This window comes from Neovison vison, chromosome 1, assembly GCF_020171115.1.
Source record: "Neovison vison isolate M4711 chromosome 1, ASM_NN_V1, whole genome shotgun sequence".
Classification (NCBI taxonomy): Eukaryota; Metazoa; Chordata; class Mammalia; order Carnivora; family Mustelidae; genus Neogale; species Neogale vison.
In genome coordinates, this window is record NC_058091.1 from 256,349,919 (window position 1) to 256,369,702 (window position 19,784).

General features: G+C 39.1%; 1 protein-coding gene across 1 annotated transcript; it reads right to left on the bottom strand.

The window, feature by feature from the left end:
• Nucleotides 1–1,979: 1,979 nt before the first annotated feature.
• Nucleotides 1,980–18,722, bottom strand: NPM1 (nucleophosmin 1). Its single transcript, XM_044229587.1, has 11 exons — nucleotides 18,545–18,722; nucleotides 16,258–16,337; nucleotides 15,584–15,703; nucleotides 15,155–15,248; nucleotides 14,735–14,841; nucleotides 14,553–14,620; nucleotides 9,626–9,683; nucleotides 9,181–9,264; nucleotides 8,365–8,466; nucleotides 5,595–5,669; nucleotides 1,980–2,336 (listed from the first exon to the last, which is right to left on the bottom strand). Exons 1-11 carry the CDS (start codon nucleotides 18,600–18,602, stop codon nucleotides 2,298–2,300), a joined length of 885 nt encoding a protein of 294 aa, XP_044085522.1. The 5' UTR covers nucleotides 18,603–18,722; the 3' UTR covers nucleotides 1,980–2,297.
• Between the last annotated feature and the right edge of the window lie 1,062 nt (nucleotides 18,723–19,784).

Below are 19,784 nucleotides of genomic sequence, written 5' to 3' on the forward strand. Positions count from 1 at the left end.
ACACTATCTGGGGAAGGAATGACTCAACTTTAATGTATTTAGTTCTTGGAAGCACTCTGTGGCACTCTTTAAGACCAGTAACTTTCAAATTCACGTGCAGGCTAAGCGTTTTGGGAGTCCATCAATTTAAAGTATATGATCTTTTTTTTTTCTTTTTTTTTTTTCCAATTTATTTATTTTCAGAACAACAGTATTCATTATTTTTTCACCACACCCAGTGCTCCATGCAAGCTGTGCCATAAGTATATGATCTTTTAAACGTTAAGCATAAAACATCCTTTAAGTCAAATTAAGAACAATGAACATTTGCCATTTCCAACTGAATCTCCATTAAAATAAGATATAAAAAGAGAAACTACAAGGACACCTTGAAAAGGAAATTAAATAATCAATGAAGAAAACCAAAATCTAAAGTAAATGACTAGAAGAGACACCTGAAGCCTGGAAAGTGGGATTAGAAAGTACTGCACCAACCCTTTCCACCCTCCGTAGTAAAGTTACTCAGAGCGCCTGCTGGCTGGCTCAGCCCATAGGGCATCTCAAACTCTTGATCCCAGGGCCGTGAGTTCAAGCCCCATGATGGACATGGAGCCTACTTTAAAAAGTAAAATGAAAAAATAAGGATGCTCTACCAAAACCATTACAAAGATTAAAAGGCTGATACCCGCTCATTCCCACCAAAGTATTTTGGAACTACAGCCTCAAAGACAGTAATTCTCCTAATCAATATAAAAGAGAGAGAGTAGAAACAAAAAAACTTAGAGTAAACAATCCATGGGTGAAAGGGGTTTCTTCAAACTTCAAATAGTATGTCCCCCAAACACCAAAGAGCATTTGGAAGTTAATAAAACACAAATTTGAAGACATAAAATAGTCCTTTCTCCTAAAGTGAAAACAAAAAGCAATGATGGAAAACTTCCAAGAGCGTCAAACCAAAGGCCCAAGAACAGACAGACTTTGAACAGAACAAAATCTCCCCCCAAAACATGGCCCCAAACTAGAGACTCCCTAGAGAACAGACCCAGTCTACCCAGGGCCCAGAACAAGACAAATTATAAAATTTCAGGAAACCAGCAATAGGGTACTCTTAATCAGTTCTCAGGAAAATTGGTCCTAGCCAAACACATGAAAATGGAAACAGAGTAAGCCAGAAAGGGCACAATTAAAATTCTGAGAAGATTTAGCAGCAGTGAATTGTGTCAAAATGGGACTTTTCAGGGCGAATGGGTGGCTCAGTGGGTTGAGCGGCTGCCTTCGGCTCAGGTCATGATCCCAGACTTCCAGGATCGAGTTCCGCGTTGGGCTCCCAGCTCCTTGGGGAGTCTGCTTCTCCCTCTGACTGTCTCCTCTCTCATGCTCTCTCACCCATTCTCTCTCAAATAAATGAATAAAATCTTAAAAAAAAAAAAATGGACTTTTCAGATTAAGAGTAATCTAACAGAACGATCATACAATTGGCACAGGGTAAAAGAAATAAAAGATGCCAAGAATTAGCCCCTAAATGTCCTCCTGTAACCACCACATGCAATAAATTAATCTTTCTCCTACAGATTTAAAAATGTGTAAATTATGTGCGTTTTTGGGCAAACTAAAAAAAGTCAACAGAATTCGTCCTTTAGAAATTGAAAAGTCAACAGAATTCGTTCCCCTTTAGATGAAGAACCCACATTGAGAAAAGCTGCTGCAACATGTTCAACATGCCGGATTTTACCAGTAAAAACTGGGCTAAAGTGGATAGGTGGTCTGAACACTTGGAAACACGCCTGCATGGTCATAATTATCATCTGTTATTAAAAAGTGGGAATTTTTAAACATGTAATGCTCAAGATGAAAAATAGATAGGTTAACTCCAAGAAGCAGATCTATTTGGAAGGGTAGGGAAGGGATTTTAGGATAGTATTTGACACTTTTTTAAACTATATACACTTATTTCTTTGACAAAGTATAAGAAGGGTAAATAACAGAAAGAGAAACAGTGCTACTTTATTAAAATACTGAGTTTATTTCACATGTATATTTTTGTCTCCCCACCATTTCCATTTGTCTGACCACCACTACTACTATGTCCTATCATAACATTCCATACATACTTAAAACCAAGCAAAGGGTGGAGTTCCATCTTTAAAAACTAAACAGGCATTTTGGACAACACATTCTTGGCAATAGAACCTGGACAACATTTATCAGACACGGTAGGGAAAGTTCTCACTCTGCATTATAAAAAGGACAGCCAGATATCAACTGTTACAGAAATGAAATAAGACGGAAAATTTTAACAAACTGTTTAAACTATTTTCTTAAAGAGACTTCCTCCACTGCCAGAGATCTTGAATAGCCTGGAAAAAAAAGAAATGCGGTTAAAGAACCACAACACTTCATAGACACCAATAAATTAAACCATGTCTCTTTGTACAGTTCAACATTATCTATTTTTCATCTTACAACCAAAAAGGTTCACTACATAATTAAGAACTAATTTCAGGGGCACTTGGGTGGCTCAGTGGGTTAAAGCCTCTGCCTTTGGCTCAGGTCATGATCCCAGAGTCCTGGGATCGAGCCCCGCGTCGGGTTCTCTGCTCAGCAGGGAGCCTGCTTCCTCCTCTCTCTGCCTGACTCTCTGCCTCCTTGTGATCTCTGTCTGTCAAATAAATAAATAAAGTCTTTGAAAAAAAAAAAAAAAAACTAATTTCAACCAAATATATACTCAGACATAATTTATTTCAAATACTTCAAATCAGACTAAAATCATGTGAATCTTTGTAAGCAGAGTCAATGGTACTAGTATGTACCTAAGAGCTTAGATAAATGAAATGTAAGAGTAGGGAAGCCAGATTGGCCAATGTAATCTGCTTTAGGGCTGCCAAATTTAACATGGAGAAATACAGAACACACAGTTAAACACATTTATTTCTAAGCCTATGGGGACACATACTAAAAAAATTACATTTACTTGAAACACACCAGATTAACTACTCACACTTGCTCTTATCTGGTTTGTTAAATCACTGAATACCAATCTTCCAAGACATAATCTGTTTTCCATTCTTAAAATCTAATGATTTGATGTTGTCTACTGACAAAAGAGCATCCCTGTCCATTTCTATGTCCTCCTTTAACACATGATGAAATTCTTACTTATTCTCATGCTAGTATTAACATCCACGTAAAAGGATCATTATTCAAATGACAGTCTTGGCTAAGTATAGTTATTAATTATCCACTTCAAGTTGGCATTTCTTTTCCTATTCATAGAGAACGTTCTTTTTTAAAGGCATGTTGAGATGCACAGCTGCTCAGTTGGTGGAGCCTGTAACTCTTGATCTTGGGGTTGTGGTACAAACCCTGCAATGGATGGGAGGTACTTAAGAAAAAAAACCTTTAAAACTATGAATAAAAATAATAGCCTTGATGTTTGTCAACTCTACAGCCTTTAACAAGTTCCTTTTAAGACAACAGGAGTACATTACAGTAAGCTTTTTGAAATTCTCTGCATTTACATAATCCTACTGCTTTGAATAAAACATAGGCTTTATTCAATTAGCCATTTAAAAATGTCACTAAGGGGGCGCCTGGGTGGCTCAGTGGGTTAAAGTCTCTGCCTTCGGCTCAGGTCATGGTCTCAGGGTCCTGGGATGGAGCCCCACATCAGGTTACTCTCTGCTCAGCAGGGAGCCTGCCTCCCCCTCTCTCTCTCTGCCTGCCTCTCTACTTGTGATCTCTGTCAAATAAGTAAATAAAATCTTAAAAAAAAAAAAAATGTCACTAAGAACATTTAGAATCTTTTCTTCAGAAGTATGATTTCCAGGGCTTCAAATTGGAATCTTGAAAAATACCATTACTCAACAGCCACAGGGTTTCAAACACAAAGGAACAGAGTATCAAACGTGAGTAAATCTCACAAAAATCCTCCCTCAGTTCAATATAAATGCTGAAGAACAATCTCCTGGCACTCGAGTCAAAAGAAACATAGGACGCCACCGGGGCAGTGCTATGCAGAATATGAGGACCGCAAAACACCTTTTGCAGTATCATCACTGCTTTGAGTAACATTTTATCTTTACAAAAACATTCACCAAAATTTCATCTGTTGTTTCTCCACAAAAAGCAATACAATTGTTTTCATTAACTCTTAATTCAAGAGCGTTTGCAAAGATTTGCTAGTATTTCTCAAGTCCCATCTGGAAGGGATTTTACTAGCCAAATCCTCAGAAGCAACTCTTTTTCACTAGAAAAACTGCACAAGCAATGGAAAAAAATGTTTATACATTGTGACCTGTATCTCTAAGTATGCTGTAAAAACGTGAGGCATATTTATAGTTTTGATAAATCTCTGTAATAGTAAGCAGAACTACTTTTGAATATTGCAGAAATTTCATCCTTGCACTTGAGAATAGGCTTTCAAGTTTTAGACTCAGAAAATACTTCTGAAAGCAGGAATTCAGTCATTTCAGCTGCCAAGACTGATATACTCGGTTGAAGTCCTTTATATCTTCGGTTATTTTTTTTTTCCCGAGTTGTTCTTAATTCCAGGTTTTATTTCACCGCTTCCTTTGGTACTAGTGTAAGAAATTATTTGTTTTGTGCTTCCCTGTTAGTAAATGCTGGTTTACATCTTACTTTACACTACACAATATTGAACTAATAGCTGCATACTGCAGTTTCATAAGATTTTTGTGTAACAGATGTCCACTATTCAGAAAATTCACACTTGTACTTTGGGGTTCAAATATACACAAAGAGAACAGCAACCAAGAGTGCAAACCTGAATTTCATCATTTCACAGCCATGTCAATTATGGCTGACCTCATAAAAGGTAGTGTTGAAATACTGAATGGGTTTCAAACTGGACATAAACAGTACTGCCATTTAAGTCATACTTAAATAACTGGCAGAAAATAAACTCAAACTGACAAAATTTCCTCGTTTACTGAGAAAAGTTGAGGCTTGGGGATTCTTGACAAAAGCCGTTTAACAGAGTGTTCTGTATATAGAAGACGCCTAGGAACCTTACCTGTTTTTACGTTTTCCTTTATAATCTGAGTCAGCAACCATAAATAAGACAATAAAAATAAATGCATTTTTTTTCTATTGACAAAATAATACATAATACAAAACTTAACAGATGACTCAAACTAAGATATTGAATATTAACTACAATTTGGCTTCTTGATTCCAGATTTTACACTTTAGGTTGATTTCAGCAAAATATGCTTCCCCTAAGACCTATGCAGAAAATGGTCTTTTCTGCCAACTCACAAGAAAGCCGAAGTCCAGACTACCTCAAGTACTCAAATGGAGCAGCAAGGAAACCACAGAATACTACTTCCTTAACCAACAAAACACCAAAATTAAAAGTGAGTTCAGGAACCAAAAAGATAATTTACCCACTATTATCAAAAGCTGAGAAAAAAAGGACTGAAGAGTTATCTTCTCAATCTACCAACTAAATCCTTAAAAGTTTCCATGTATTTAATCTGAAGTATTGTCTGTGGTTAGGAACCTTTTAAAAGAAGCTAATACTTAAATTAAAAGAATCATAAATAAGTCACAGTCAAATATTTGGATTTGGTCTTATGTTCTGAAAATTCAGTTACCTCTTGGTCAGTCATCCGGAAGCAATTCTTCACATAATTGATGAACTTGGCTTCCACTTTGGGAAGAGAACCACCCTAGGAGACAAAAGCATTATTAAGGTTAAGTATGAAAACACTGTTTTTGAGATATTATGAAATTCCTCACAGATTTTCATGCTATTTACACACATCACTGGTTCATTTCGTATCAATTCAACTCTTTCATTTTAATAGTTTTTAGGCCCAGAAACACCTACTGGGCAACGAGATGTAAGAGCTAGGTCTTCCATTAAGGAGGGCTCATGATGTAATGTACATTGGGTGTAAGACTGATCAATCACTGGGGCGCCTGGGTGGCTCAGTGGGTTGAGCCGCTGCCTTTGGCTCAGGTCATGATCTCAGGGTCCTGGGATCGAGTCCCACATCGGGCTCTCTGCTCAGCAGGGAGCCTGCTTCCCTCTCTCTGCCTGCCTCTCCATCTACTTGTGATTTTTCTGTCAAATAAATACATAAGATCTTAAAAAAAAAAAAAAATGACTGCAATCACTGAACTCTACCTCTGAAACTAACACAGTGTTAATCAATTGAATTTAAAGTTAAAAGGGGGGAAAAAACCTTAGGTCTTTCATAGTAGTCCCATACCGCTACGTTTATCAGTCTCGAATTCTCTCCAATTTTAGACAATATATTTTGTCTAAAAATACAAAATATAAGCTACACTTGAGATTCTTCAGACCCTCAAATGTCAACTGCCTGCCTACTGTATTATATATACCACCCAGAACCAAATACAAAACAAATGTATACCCTTTTTTGAGTACCACATATAAAGAAATCGAAATTGTTTTAATACTTACTAAAAACCTAGGTTCAGCACAATGCTAACCTGGGAGTCAGTTCAGGATGTTTATGAAGTTGAATGGAAGGGAAAATTAGCCCCAAATTTCACTAACTGTAACTTGGAACCTCCTTCAATTATGGATACGGGGAAGAAATCGTTAATACTACTAGCACCAAATTATTTTCAAAATATTTCATCACCAAGTATTTTTAAACATATCAATTACTGCAAAATACCCTGAGATGTTCATGTTCAACACTACTTCTGAATTATCTTTTTTACACTAAAAATATCCCTTTTGTTTCCTCTTTTTATAACTAAATTTTAATTTTCGTTTAACCTCAATTTTCTACACATTTTAAAAGATCAAGGTCTCAAAATGCCAAAGGAATCATGGCACGAACTGTTTAGGGATCAGACATATGCTGTAAGATAGTTAAACTACTTCTATAACCTAGAAAATAAACCTTACTGTAATTTCTAATTTTTAAATTATTGTCACATACATTCTTATTTGATTCATTAAAATATTTATTGAGCAGCTAGGGAGATACAGAAGTGATTGAAACATCATCAAGAGTGAGGTAATTGCACACATAATAGAAAGCCAAGTGTAAGGGGTCACTGAAATCACAACAGTCAAAAGAAAAGTGCTTTAGGAGATCAAGAATGAGATTGCTTCCAGCCTGGAAGGGGGTGTGGGTGGGTGGCAAATCAGGAAAGGGAATTTGAAACTTCAGTCTGGATTGTTGATGACAGTCAGTATGGACTATATTTGTCTCTCCTTTTCCTCTCTCCCCAGCTTTGGGCTTAATTTACCAGTAGTGCCCAGGACTGTTCAATTCGCCTGTAATTAAATCAAGGAGATAGGACCATATTAAAATGGGGGGGGGGATCTAAAAGATGTCATTTTAGCATTGTATCCAAGGGATAAAAATAAAGCCGTGTTACCAGAACCTAGAAAGGTATACCATAGAACCAAAGCACAAATGAACACATCCTGGTTCTAAACATTATTTTTCCAACTGACTCTTCACTGCACAAGGACATCTAGCAAAGCCAGGTAAAACTTAGAAAGCACGGGAAAAACATGGGGAAAGGACAGTCAGCAACTTTTCATCACCATCCCATCTTTATTCTCTCCTCTCACTAATTGGGGTCTTATACCGCAATTCACAGAATTATAGACTTTCTCAAATGTTTCAAAACATTTTAAACTATTTATTCCATATTCTACAAGTCCAAGTTCACTAGGGTTTAGTTGAGCTCACCAATGAAGCAACACGATGAGAGCTAACTTCTCACATTTCCACTAAGACAAGGCTTTTAAATTTAAGCGTTATTAAAGATTCAAGATATTTTCACATATACTGACCAGTAATATCTCAGTATAAAAAGCTAACAGGAAAAGACATTTTCCAATTTGCTGGAGTCAGTCATGAAGTATTTTTTTAGGTACACCACCAAGCAACAACACTGTCTCCACTTTTCCAGTGGCTTACAATTTTATAAAACCCAAACGCCCTCTGCTGGTTCTGCAGCATCTTTCAACCAAAAAAACAAGCAAAGGCATCTAGTGAACTTTTAAAATTAATTTATCATGTATTATTTATTTCAGGGGTACAGGTCTGTGTATCATCAGTCTTACACAATTCACAGCACATATTTAGAATCAGAATGAACCTTAAAACAAATTTAGTTGTATTTCTTTTATAAAATAAAATACAAGTGAATTCAAGTACATACCAAAAAAATCAGAAATTAGAAACAAATGTGAAAAAACAAGTAATCCATTTCTGAAAACAAAACAACAGAAAAACACAAAAGGGGTAGGTGTAGCAAGAAAAAAAAATAAGGAGCAATCTAGTTCCAAGCCTTCACCAAGAGTATTACCTTAACATAGGAAAGAATAAACCTATCTAGTTCTTAAAGAAAGATCCTTTTACTCACTTTTTCTATACTTGCTTGCATTTTTGCTTTAATGTCTTCTACAGAACTAGGTCCTTTCGGTGTCTTGGGAGTCTTTTCCTGTTTTTTGAAAGATTCTTGACCCTGGGCGGGAGGGAGAAAAAAGATGAACTTCAAAAGGTCCTTAACTCTTAAGACCCATCCCCTATCTACCTGTTTTTTCTCAAGAAAAATCCCTCTTATTTACCATCCTTCTTTATAAAATGTACAGAGTTGCGCTGTTATTTCAAATTAACATCTGAACAACTGTTTTTTATTCTTAGTATCATCCCTTAAGAAAGGATAGGAGTACTTTGAGCTTGCTTTTATAATTCAACACCAGATCATTTCTATACTTAGATAAACTGAGAGGAAACCACTGAAATCTTTCAAAATTAAAACCTGAAGGCCCCAAGAATGAAGCAAGTAAATGCAGCTTGATATGCTGGAGGCCCATCCTGCAGCTTCTAATAATCTCCAAGCCCAGGTACTGTGGTTCTTTTAAGCTATCAGATCCTAACACACAACTAGGGTTGAAAAACTGTACCATGCCATAAAATACTTTCAACAAACTCCTTACAAGACACAACTGTTTGTAATGCAATAAAAATCTTTCTGTTGGCATCCTCCTCCACTAAAATGCCAACAGTCATACATAGGACAGTAATTACTAAGAAGCATACTTTGGCTCTTTAAGACACCAATTACAAGGGTTCTGCAAACAATGTCAAGTTTCAGACTAGCTTCTTCCACAGGAGAACTTTGTAGTTTTTTAACTACTACAATGGAAGCTGCATTTATGTGTATGGTGCCACTTACTTTTGTTCTTGGTGTTGACGGTTTTGAGTCTTTTCCATTCTGGTTTGACTTCTGTGCATTTTTGGCTGGAGTATCTCGTATAGACTGCAATTAGAAATAAATCTTAATCACTGCCCTCTCTGAAACAACAGATATGAGTGCAAATAAAACTTCCTTAAAACTATATATGTGGCAGTCAGGCTAAGACAAAAGCAGTCATTCTGACAAAAGGTGTAAAGAACTAATAAAGTGGGAGGAGGTCCCATGGATAAAGAAAATAGATCATTCTTCACTACTGGGAAAGTTTTTAGGATGACAACCCTACTCAGGACTAAAGTAAGTATGAGATCATCAACTCCTCCCAAGGCAGCTTTCATTAACTACAAAAGAAGCGAAAAGCACTAAAAAATTTCCAACATTTCCGTTAGTAGCTGTTTCGGACCTCATACCATTGTATCCTACTTACTTTCTTTACTGGAGCCTTTTCTTCAGTTTCCTCATCATCAAAATCATCATCATCATCACTACAAATGAAGAGAGTTATTAATACTGACTCAATGCACTCACATAAGCCAAAAAAACATGTAGAAATTGGATGAACCTACAAGTTTTGTCAATCAAGACAGTAACTTTTCAGACTTTTGGGGACTGACAAAAAGAATCAGAAGCAGGATCTTGAAGAGCTTTCTGCACGTTCATCTTCATTACAGCATTATTCACAATTTCCAAGAGGTGAAGCAACCCAAATATCCATTGACAGTCAAATACATAAGAAAATGTGATATACACAAATTAATGGAATATTCATAGTTATTACTACAATATTCAGATTTTTGGGTAAGATTTGAGGGAGACAGAGCAAGCATGGAGTGGAACCCTCTAAATCTCAGGACCCTGAGATCATGACTGACCTGAAATCAAGAGTCAGACAACTGAGCCACCCAGGCACCCCGGAATATTCATTTTTTTAAAAAATAAAGATTTTATTTATTTATTTGACAGAGATCACAAGTAGGCAGAGAGGCAAGCAGAGAGAGGAGGAAGCAGGCTCCCTGCTAAGCAGGGAGCCCGATGTGGGGCTCGATCCCAGGACCCTGGGATCATGACCTGAGCCAAAGGCAGACGCTTTATCCGACTGAGCCACCCAGGCACCCCTGGAATATTCACTTTTAAAGGAAATCTGTCACATGCTAAACAAAGACGAACCTTGAAAACACGGTTAACTGAAACAGAACAGTCACAGAAAGACATACTACATGATCCCACTTAATGAGGCATTAAAAGTAATCTTTATACTCCTTAGAACCCAAAAGCGGATCAGTGGTTGCCAGGCAGCTCCAGACGAGAATGGTAGAAAGTAGTTTTCACTCAGTAAGTATTATTTTCAATATTAAATAGGTAAGAGTTTAAGATTATTACACAACAGTATGAATATGGTTAGCACTCCAACTACACGCTTAAAATATGGTTAAGATGGTAAACACTGTGTTCTTTTACAAATAAATGAGTAAAAAAATTGGAGGTCGTAGTTTAAAGAAATTAAATAGAAACATATCTGTATTCACACATCAGTAGAAATATTCTAAAGTGGCAACTCCAAAATCTACAGATTCATCACAATCCATAAAAGTCCCAACTGACTTCTCTGTAGAAAATGATCCTAAAATTTGTATCAAAATTGAAGAACCTGAAGCAGCCAAAACAATCTTGAAAAGAACAAAGTTGGAGGATTCACCTAGTGTTTTCAAAGAAACCCACAAAAACTATGAAGCAACAGAAATCAATTGTGTTTTACCAGCACTTAACAATACACACATATTAATAAAACTGGAGAGCCCAGAAATAAACCCACGTATTTATAGTAATTGTATTTTCAACAACAGTGATCACACTGTTAATTCAATGGCAAAGAAGCCTAACAAATGGTGCTGGGATAACTGGAAATCCACATGCAGAATCTTAAGTTGGGTCCCCCTAACTTCACACCATACACAAAAACAGACTCAGAAATCTATCAAAGATCTAAATATAAAACATAGTAAAGATTTCACTAGAGTTGGCAATTGCTCCTTACATTAATACCAAATGCACAAGCAGCAAAATAAATAAAATGGACTTCACAAGTCATTAAAAACAAAAACTTAAGCTTATGTTACATTGTATGGTCAACTGCTTCAATTACAAAGAAAGCAATGAGGATACTAAAAACTTTTGTGCAAAGGATACCACTCAAAGTGGAAGACAACCAACAGAATAGAAGAAAATATTTGTATCTGATAAGGTGCTTGTCCCAAAACAAAAAAAAAAAAAAAAACGGGCGCCTGGGTGGCTCAGTGGGTTAAGCCGCTGCCTTCGGCTCAGGTCATGATCTCAGGGTCCTGGGATCGAGTCCCACATCAGGCTCTCTGCTCAGCAGGGAGCCTGCTTCCTCCTCTCTCTCTCTGCCTGCCTCTCTGCCTACTTGTGATCTCTCTCTCTCTCTGTCAAATAAATAAATAAATCTTTAAAAAAAAAAAAAAAACCTCTTACAACTCAAATAATATCAATACAAGTACTAGTAATACTACAACATGCATGATTCTTTTAAGACTCAAGACATCAATCACATACTATATGTAAAATTCCATTTATAAGAAATATCCAAAATAGGCAAATCCATAAAAGACAAAGTACATTACTGGTTGAGTAGAGCTGGAGAATATAAAGGTTAAGTATAGTATGGTTTCTTTCTGAAGGAATGAAATGGTCTGAAATTGTGGTGATGACTGCACAACTATGCAATGTAAGAACCACTGAAATGTGCATTCTAATTCTAAACTGGTGAATTTTAGGGAAAAATTTGAGAAGTTCATGTAAGTATTAGCAAATCTAATTTATATTTTAATTACCTCAAAAACTAACTTTTATACTAACCAACCTGTTTTTTTCTTTTCCACACTAGTTTCTGAATTAAGCAATTTCATCTACTTGCACCAAGAAAACACCCATCTTTCCAGAACTGGGGTAAATTAATGACTGCCAAATATTATGTAGTACAGGCAAAGCTATATACACACTGTCCTTTAATCTAAAAAGTGATTCTGTCAATTTTGGCTTTACAACCCAATCCCTGTTATGTTCTTCCCCACACTAGAAACAAGATGACAAGAATTTCTATAAAACGAATTATCACAAGCAGTTTTATTTAAGTATCCCTACTTATACATTTATCTGACAACCCACCCTTTCTTCCCTTATATGAAAACTTAGTAATTTGAATCTTGATTAACATCTATATATATTTATTTCACTCCTCCCTCACTACCAAACTTAAAGACAACTTAGAGGGAACATGGAAGAACACAAACTCTTCTACACTGTGGCTGTATCAAGAAACACCCATTTTGGGGTGCGTGGGTGGCTCAGTGGGTTAAGCCTCTGCCTTTGGCTCAGGTCATGGTCTCAGGCCCGGCATCAGGCTCTCTGCTCAGCAGGGAGCCTGGTTCCTTTCCTCTCTGCCTATTTGTGATGTCTGTCTGTCAAATAAATAAATAAAATCTTTAGGGAAAAAAAAGAAAGAAACACCCATTTTAAAGACAGGAATCCTTTCGAAACCCAAGCAGAATAAAGACAACAACTGGGTCCCACTCCAAAACCTTCCTAGAAGGGATTGTTTCCTCACTGAATAGGTTATTGGACATAAACAGTAAACCTACACAAAGGCAATGTGAGGTCAAGGACTAAGTAAAAGTCAAAGCACATATACCATTTGGATTTCTCATTTCTATTTTAAGTCCATTTCCCATTCTTCTCCTGGGGTGTATCATTTTAATTCTGACTAATAAAAACTATTCCCCAAGGTAGTTAACAGTGAAACAACTATATTGTTTCTAAGTCTGATATGCAGGTAATCCTGCATTTTTTTAAGCATTCAACTCTTTTGTCTTTTCCTACTTTACAGCCTTCACTGCCATGCTTAAATGGCTTTTTTAGTAACTACCAGCTTGGCTAGTTGAAGTTACTGAAAACCTAACTCTCCTATTTGATCATTACCTAGTATGTATTTGACCTTACGATTCTTCTTGAATTATTTTTTTTTATATATATGTACGTATATATATGGACCAACCTGGGAACTCAGGAAAAAAGCTGACAGATAATTAAAAGTTCAATTTATCAAAAGTTACTGATATTACTGCACATAGGAAAGATCAATTACAAACATTTTATTTTTTAGGTGCATATAACTCTACCTCAGCCTGATCAAGTTTAATAGACCTATCATTAAATTGTTTCCACCCCAATTTTAAATCCTCCACGAACAGCCTTATTCTTTTTAAATACTGTATTTACAGGAAAGAGCTCACAAGAGAATGTGAGAGAGAAAGAGGGTGCCAGTGAGCATGCACACATGCGCACCCACGAGCAGGGGGAGGTACAAAAGCAGATTCCCTGCTGAGGAGCTTGATCCCAAGACCCTGGAATCATGACCTGAGCCAAAGGCAGACACCCAACTGACTGAGCCACCCAAGCACCCATTCTTCTACTTTTTTTTTTTTCATTTATTTGACAGAGAGAGATCACAAGTAAGCAGAGGCAGGCAGAGAGGGAGAAGCAGGCTCCCTGCTGAGCAGAGAGCCCGACGTGGGGCTGGATCCCAGGACGCTGAGATCAAGCCCCAAGCCAAAGGGAGAAGCTTAACCCACCGAGCCACCCAGGCAGCCTCCAAATACCCATTCTTAATCTCTTTTAGAAGAATCTTATTTTACCAGTAAAGACCAAAGGACCAAAGAATCCTAAGCCAAAAACCTTTGTGAGGGGGAAAAAATCATGAAGTAACAACTTACAAATGAATGTAGCTGGAATTATTTAGATTCTTTCTACCCAAACCATTTATCATATAGCGTTCAATAAAAGACAAACCAGCAGACCTGTTATCACAGGTTCACTAACTCTACCTCAGAAAAAAGCTAGTCAGGACGCCTGGGTGGCTCAGTGGGTTAAAGTCTCTGCCTTCAGTTCAGGTTATGATCCCAGGGCGCTGGGATTGAGCCCCACGTCGGGATCTCTGCTCAGCAGGGAGCCTGCTTCCTCCTCTCTCTCTCTGCCTGCCTCTCTGCCTACTTGTGTTCTGTCAGTCAAATGAATAAATAAAATCTTAAAAAAAAAAAAAGCTAGTCAAATACATTTGGGAAATACTGCATCTTCTTTTAAAATCTGAAATACAGTGCAGCACTGTAAAGGCTCTTAATCCCGTAACATTCTTTAATTCAGCTATTTTAACTCGAAATAACAACCACTGGCCATTTACCCTTTAATAATATTAATTTCACAGGACGAATCTAGTAAATAATTTCCATAAACTAACCCCCGGACACCTGTCAAGCTTCTAAGAGCATACTACCTATACTTACTCCTCGTCATCATCGTCATCATCATCGTCATCATCATCATCTTCATCAGCAGCAAGTTTTACTTTTTTCTTAAAGGAAAAAAAAATATATATAAATATATACACCCTTATACTCATGAACAAGTACTGGCCTTTATCACAAACTAAAGGCCAGAGTAAGATATCCGCCATAATTTCACCTACCTGAGGAACCTTGCTACCACTTCCAGGGGCAGAACGCTTTCCAGATATACTAAGGAGTTTCACGTCCTCTTCCTCTTCATCCTCTGACTCTGCATCTTCCTCCACAGCTAAAATAAATTTATTATCCACTATTAAAACTCAACCGACAAGGAAGAACTCAGGAAAAAAAGGCGTTAACATACAGTAGTGAGCATTTAAAAACAAAAATCTACTAGAAAAACAGCAAACGGCACAGAAATTTTTTTTAAAAAGGACTTTCCAAGGCTAATACTCTCCTAGGTTTTAATGGGGGGGGGCTTTTCCAGTTATTTCCATGTGAATGATTATGAAGACAAGAGTATTAGAACTACTGAACAAAGTTCAAACAGGGAACAAAGCAACTGCATTTGAGAATGAATAGCCTAATACATAATAACATACCTACTAAGTGCTGTCCACTAATATGCACAGGCCCTGAACCACATTTCAACCGTAAGACCACAGGTGGTGTTATTTCAAAGCCCCCAAGAGAAACCTAAAAAGGAGAAAATTTTTAAGGTTAAATGTTCAGTATAAAAACCCGTTCATGACAAACTTGGAAAAATGTTTGCATTAATAGGCATTACAGGCAAACTCAAGCCAAATGAACAAACCAGTGAACCTGTTTTTCCACTTCTGACAAACAAATAGCAAACCACTATGTTCAAGCATTGATCATTCATCCTCACACTGAAAGAAGACACAGCTACTGCTACTAATAAGAAAACCAAAGGAAATTCCTCCTAAGTCCTTGGTCTAAGTTAAATGACATCTATTTTAATGCAACAGAATCGGACCTTGACATAAATTCCCAAGTTTAAGTGCCCTTACCGTTGGCTGTACAGACATTTTCAAAGTTGCCAGTGTGACTTTAATTGGACTGCCTTCATAATTCATTGCCTCTGCTTCAACAATGTGCAATTCATCCTTTGCACCAGCTCCTAAACTGACCTGTGAGCAAAGAGTATTTCAGCTTAAGTTTGCATTTTACAATCCTCCAAAATTTGTCTTCTAAGAAAAAAAAAGGCAATTATAAAACTATTATTACCACTGATAAAAAAAACTTTATTGTGCACAACATTCAAGTTTTATGTCGCCTTGCCAATTTCTAATATTTGATACATCTGAATAAATGCACAGAAATGTATTTGATGGCATAGTGGTAGGTATCAGTTACCCACAGTATGGATCACCTAACATTTACTGGCCGCCTATCACAAGTTAGGCAGTAAGGCTACAAGCCTTACTGTAGAGTACAAAAAAAGATTCATCACTGTCCTAAAGGGTTTTATAATGCAGCCAAAGAAACAAAGTACATAAATATGGAAAGTTGAACATTAGTGTGACTGAACTTCACATGATTACCAACTGAGAGGTAAAGATGCCAAGTGCACTATCACATATATACACTACTCAGTTATAAAAAAAAATATGATCAGTGTTAAGTCACACAAAAAGAAATAGGCTGATAACAAGAAAAATTTTATTTTGGAAAATGTAAATACCGTTCTTAAAGATAACTGGTGCTCATTTTCATCATTATCCACCTTAAAGTGATAATCCTTGTCAGCCTTTAGTTCACAACCTGTAAATAAAACAAAAAAACAACAAAGAATATCACTGAAAACTTTAAGGGAAGATGACTGAACAAGTTTTCTACTGTTCTAGCTACCAAAAGGCAGGGCAGAAGTAGCTCTTCCTGGATTTCTTGAACAACTGTCTGTAAACATCAAGTAACATCCACACATGGCTTTATAAACTCCACTTTCCCACTATACTATCTTATTTTTTACTACACTACTATTACCACTTTTGGTAGAAACAGGCCCGAAGACCGAGTAAATCTGGAACTGAAACCTGTATCTGAAACTAAGTCTAGGGTGCCTGGGTGGCTCAGTGGGTTAAGCCACTGCCTTCGGCTCAGGTCATGATCTCAGGGTCCTGGGATTGAGTCCCGCATCGGGCTCTCTGCTCGGCGGGGAGCCTGCTTCTCTCTCTGCCTGCCTCTCCGTCTACTTGTGATCTCTCTCTGTCAAATAAATAAATAAAATCTTTAAAAAAAAAAAAAAAAAAAAACTAAGTCTAATGTACAATATTGATAGAATCCTACTATTTAAAAAAGATGAATTACCTAAGCACCCAAGTGGCAAACTGAAAAATGAGAATGGTTACACGAACACCTATATGAACAGCTTATACTTATGAGAAAAACTACAAATGTAAAAAGAACCAAAACTTACTACAGGGATCAATATCCCTATCTGAAATTAACAGAAATGATATACATTAAATTATGCTCAGAAATTATATTTAAGAATAGACATATACCAGGGATAGTGCAGTAGAAAAGATTAACACAAAAATACGGTATAAATTGATCAAAAACCCTGGCTATTCAAAACAGCTAGAAATAAAAGCCTTAATGTACAGTGTGAGCTATCTACTCCCATTCCATCAACAGGCAAGTTGTTTCAAGGACCATCAGATAACATTTTAACTAAATGATTCCATCTAACTGCCATCTAACAGTTACTGGTATACAGACGCCTCAATGTTATCTCAATTAACAAATCTCAGCATGATATATAAAGAACAAACGTGGGGCAGGATTTGCACTTACTTCAAAGCCTGACAAAAGATAGAGCTTCGACAATTTCATGAGGACTGAAAACCAAAGCTGGGCTTTTTCTACTATGGTACTGCGTTCTGGAGAGGGGAGGGAAAGATTCCTAAACAGTACTAGCCCTTATTGACCCTACACACGTTTCCCATCTTTTCAAAAGAGCGGTTTGCTCAACGCGTTACAGAGGGCAGTCTCCACCATCCTCCCTCCAAAAATAAATAAATGAAATAAAGCACCAACTCTAGAGGCAAGGGTCTTGGTTTGAATCTACAAGCACAGCCTTCGTTAAGTCACTTCAGTTCTGAGCATCAGCACCGTCATCTGCAAAGTGGGCTAACTCAATATACCAACGTGAGAACAAAAAAAAGCGCTCTATAAATGAGAACTGCCATCACCGACGTTAAGCACTGAACAAAGACTCCCACAATCTTGGCTCCTCCACCAGCCACTCTACCCAACATTTCCCGCCCAAGAGCTTCAATTAAACCCCAGGATGCCGGGCTCTGGGGTGACAAGACACCAGGTAGACCCGGATGTAATGCCCACACCCCCTCCTTCTCCCAACCACGTGGCAACCACGTGCTCCCAGCGGTTGCGGCCTCCCCACGCCGGGCCGCGCCTCCCCTCCCCCCGCAACCGGCCGAGGCACCGGGGCTGAATATCGGCCCTAGAGCTCCGCACTCCTGAGGCCTGAGGACAACGCCAGGCTCTAAATACCCTTGCCCCCCAGAAAACAGGACCATGCCCCACCACGGATTCCCACAACCTCCAGCACCAAGGCCGGGCCCAGCATGAAAGACACCAGCCAAGAATCACAAGCCTACGAAATCACACAGCCCAAGAGAAAATCATGCCCGTGGCTCTACCGCGTGCCCCCAAATAAAGCCGCACCCTCAGCCTGTTGGTTCTACGTTACCTCAGGCCCCGGGCCTCGGATCGCTCCTGCCCCAGGCTTCAGGCAGCCCCTCCTTCCACCGCTTCGAGCTCCAGCTCTCCTTTTCGGACCTCCCATTTCTTAGGCTGCAGGGCCCCGGCACCTCGCTTCCCTCCCTCAGGCCTTCCAGCGTGCCTAGCTTTCTCTACCAGCCCAGGCCTCAGGAAGATCCCCGCCCCCCCACCTCAAAGCCACCAGGCCCTGGTCGGCCTCGCCCCAACCTCCCAGCACTTACCGAAAAGATAGTTCTGGGGCCTCAGGGGGCTCATGTCCATATCCATCGAATCTTCCATGGGGTGGTGGCTTGCACTTGGGTGGGAGAGAAGGCGGACGGAGATAAACGACTACTGTTCACAGAACAGCCGCGCAGGACGGAATCACACCAGGGAAAGGACGCGGGCTCCCTGCGCACATATATAGCATCGTGAAGATCTCGCGAGAGCTTCCAAAGTCCCGTCTCCGCGCGCGTGCTCGGGAGCCCCCCTCCCCCGGACGGTCCGTCTCTCGCGCAAGCGCTCTTCAACCCCACTCCTTTCCACCTCGCCCCCCACCTCCTCCAGGTACTTCGCGGGCTCCTACCGAGCACGCGCATTCCTACCCCGGCCCCACCCCTCCGCCGCTGCCGCCTGTGCGCACGCGTGCTTTCCCCTGGTAGCGCGCGCTGCCCCCCTCCAACCCGTCCACGTCCTCTCCGGCTCTGGCGGGCCGGCCTAGCGCCAGTATTCTGCGCAGCCCACCCTGCAAAATGGCGACGGCAACCCTTAGCTGTATTAGGGAGGGAGGGCGAGCGGGTTGTAAATGAGCCAGAGAGCGGCTCGGTTCACCTTTCTCCATCACTTCGTGCCTCTCAAGTCTCCAGACAAGCATAACTACCTCGGGATTTTAACTTACCTGAAGGCTTGGGCTCAAGAGTTCATTGTTTCCCCAAAGTTAAAGCTTCAGTTGCCAGAAACAGTGGATTACTGATTATTTCTTGGGGAGAAAAGATGTAGCTGCTGTTCGGACTTACTCAACTGCTTTTATAGCTCTTTCCTTTCTGAGGAGACATCTCTGAAGTTGAAATCTCTCATCTTGATGTCATTTGGTGGCCTAAAGGGACTGAGTGAGCCTCTTCCATACGAGCAGGGCAGGGGCCAGCCCTGGTTGATTTCGCCAGACACAAGATTTATTTAAAAGGACTACATACCCACAATATGTCCCCATGTAAGATCTGTGAGGCACATGGGACTATTCCCACTCTGGAGACAACAAATGCCCAAATGGATGAAGTGGTAAGACAGGATGCTCTAGCTCCAAGTCCAATGCTAACATCCCTCTGGAGTTTGGAGGGATATGTGTGGGTCCCGTCGCTGAGGCAGTGCCATTCTTAATCTTTAATATTGCTACGACTGTTCTGCCCTGTGAAGAAAACATACGACTTGTAAGAAATGCAGAGGCCTCAATTAGACTCTTTGGGAGTGAGTCTGGAAATTATT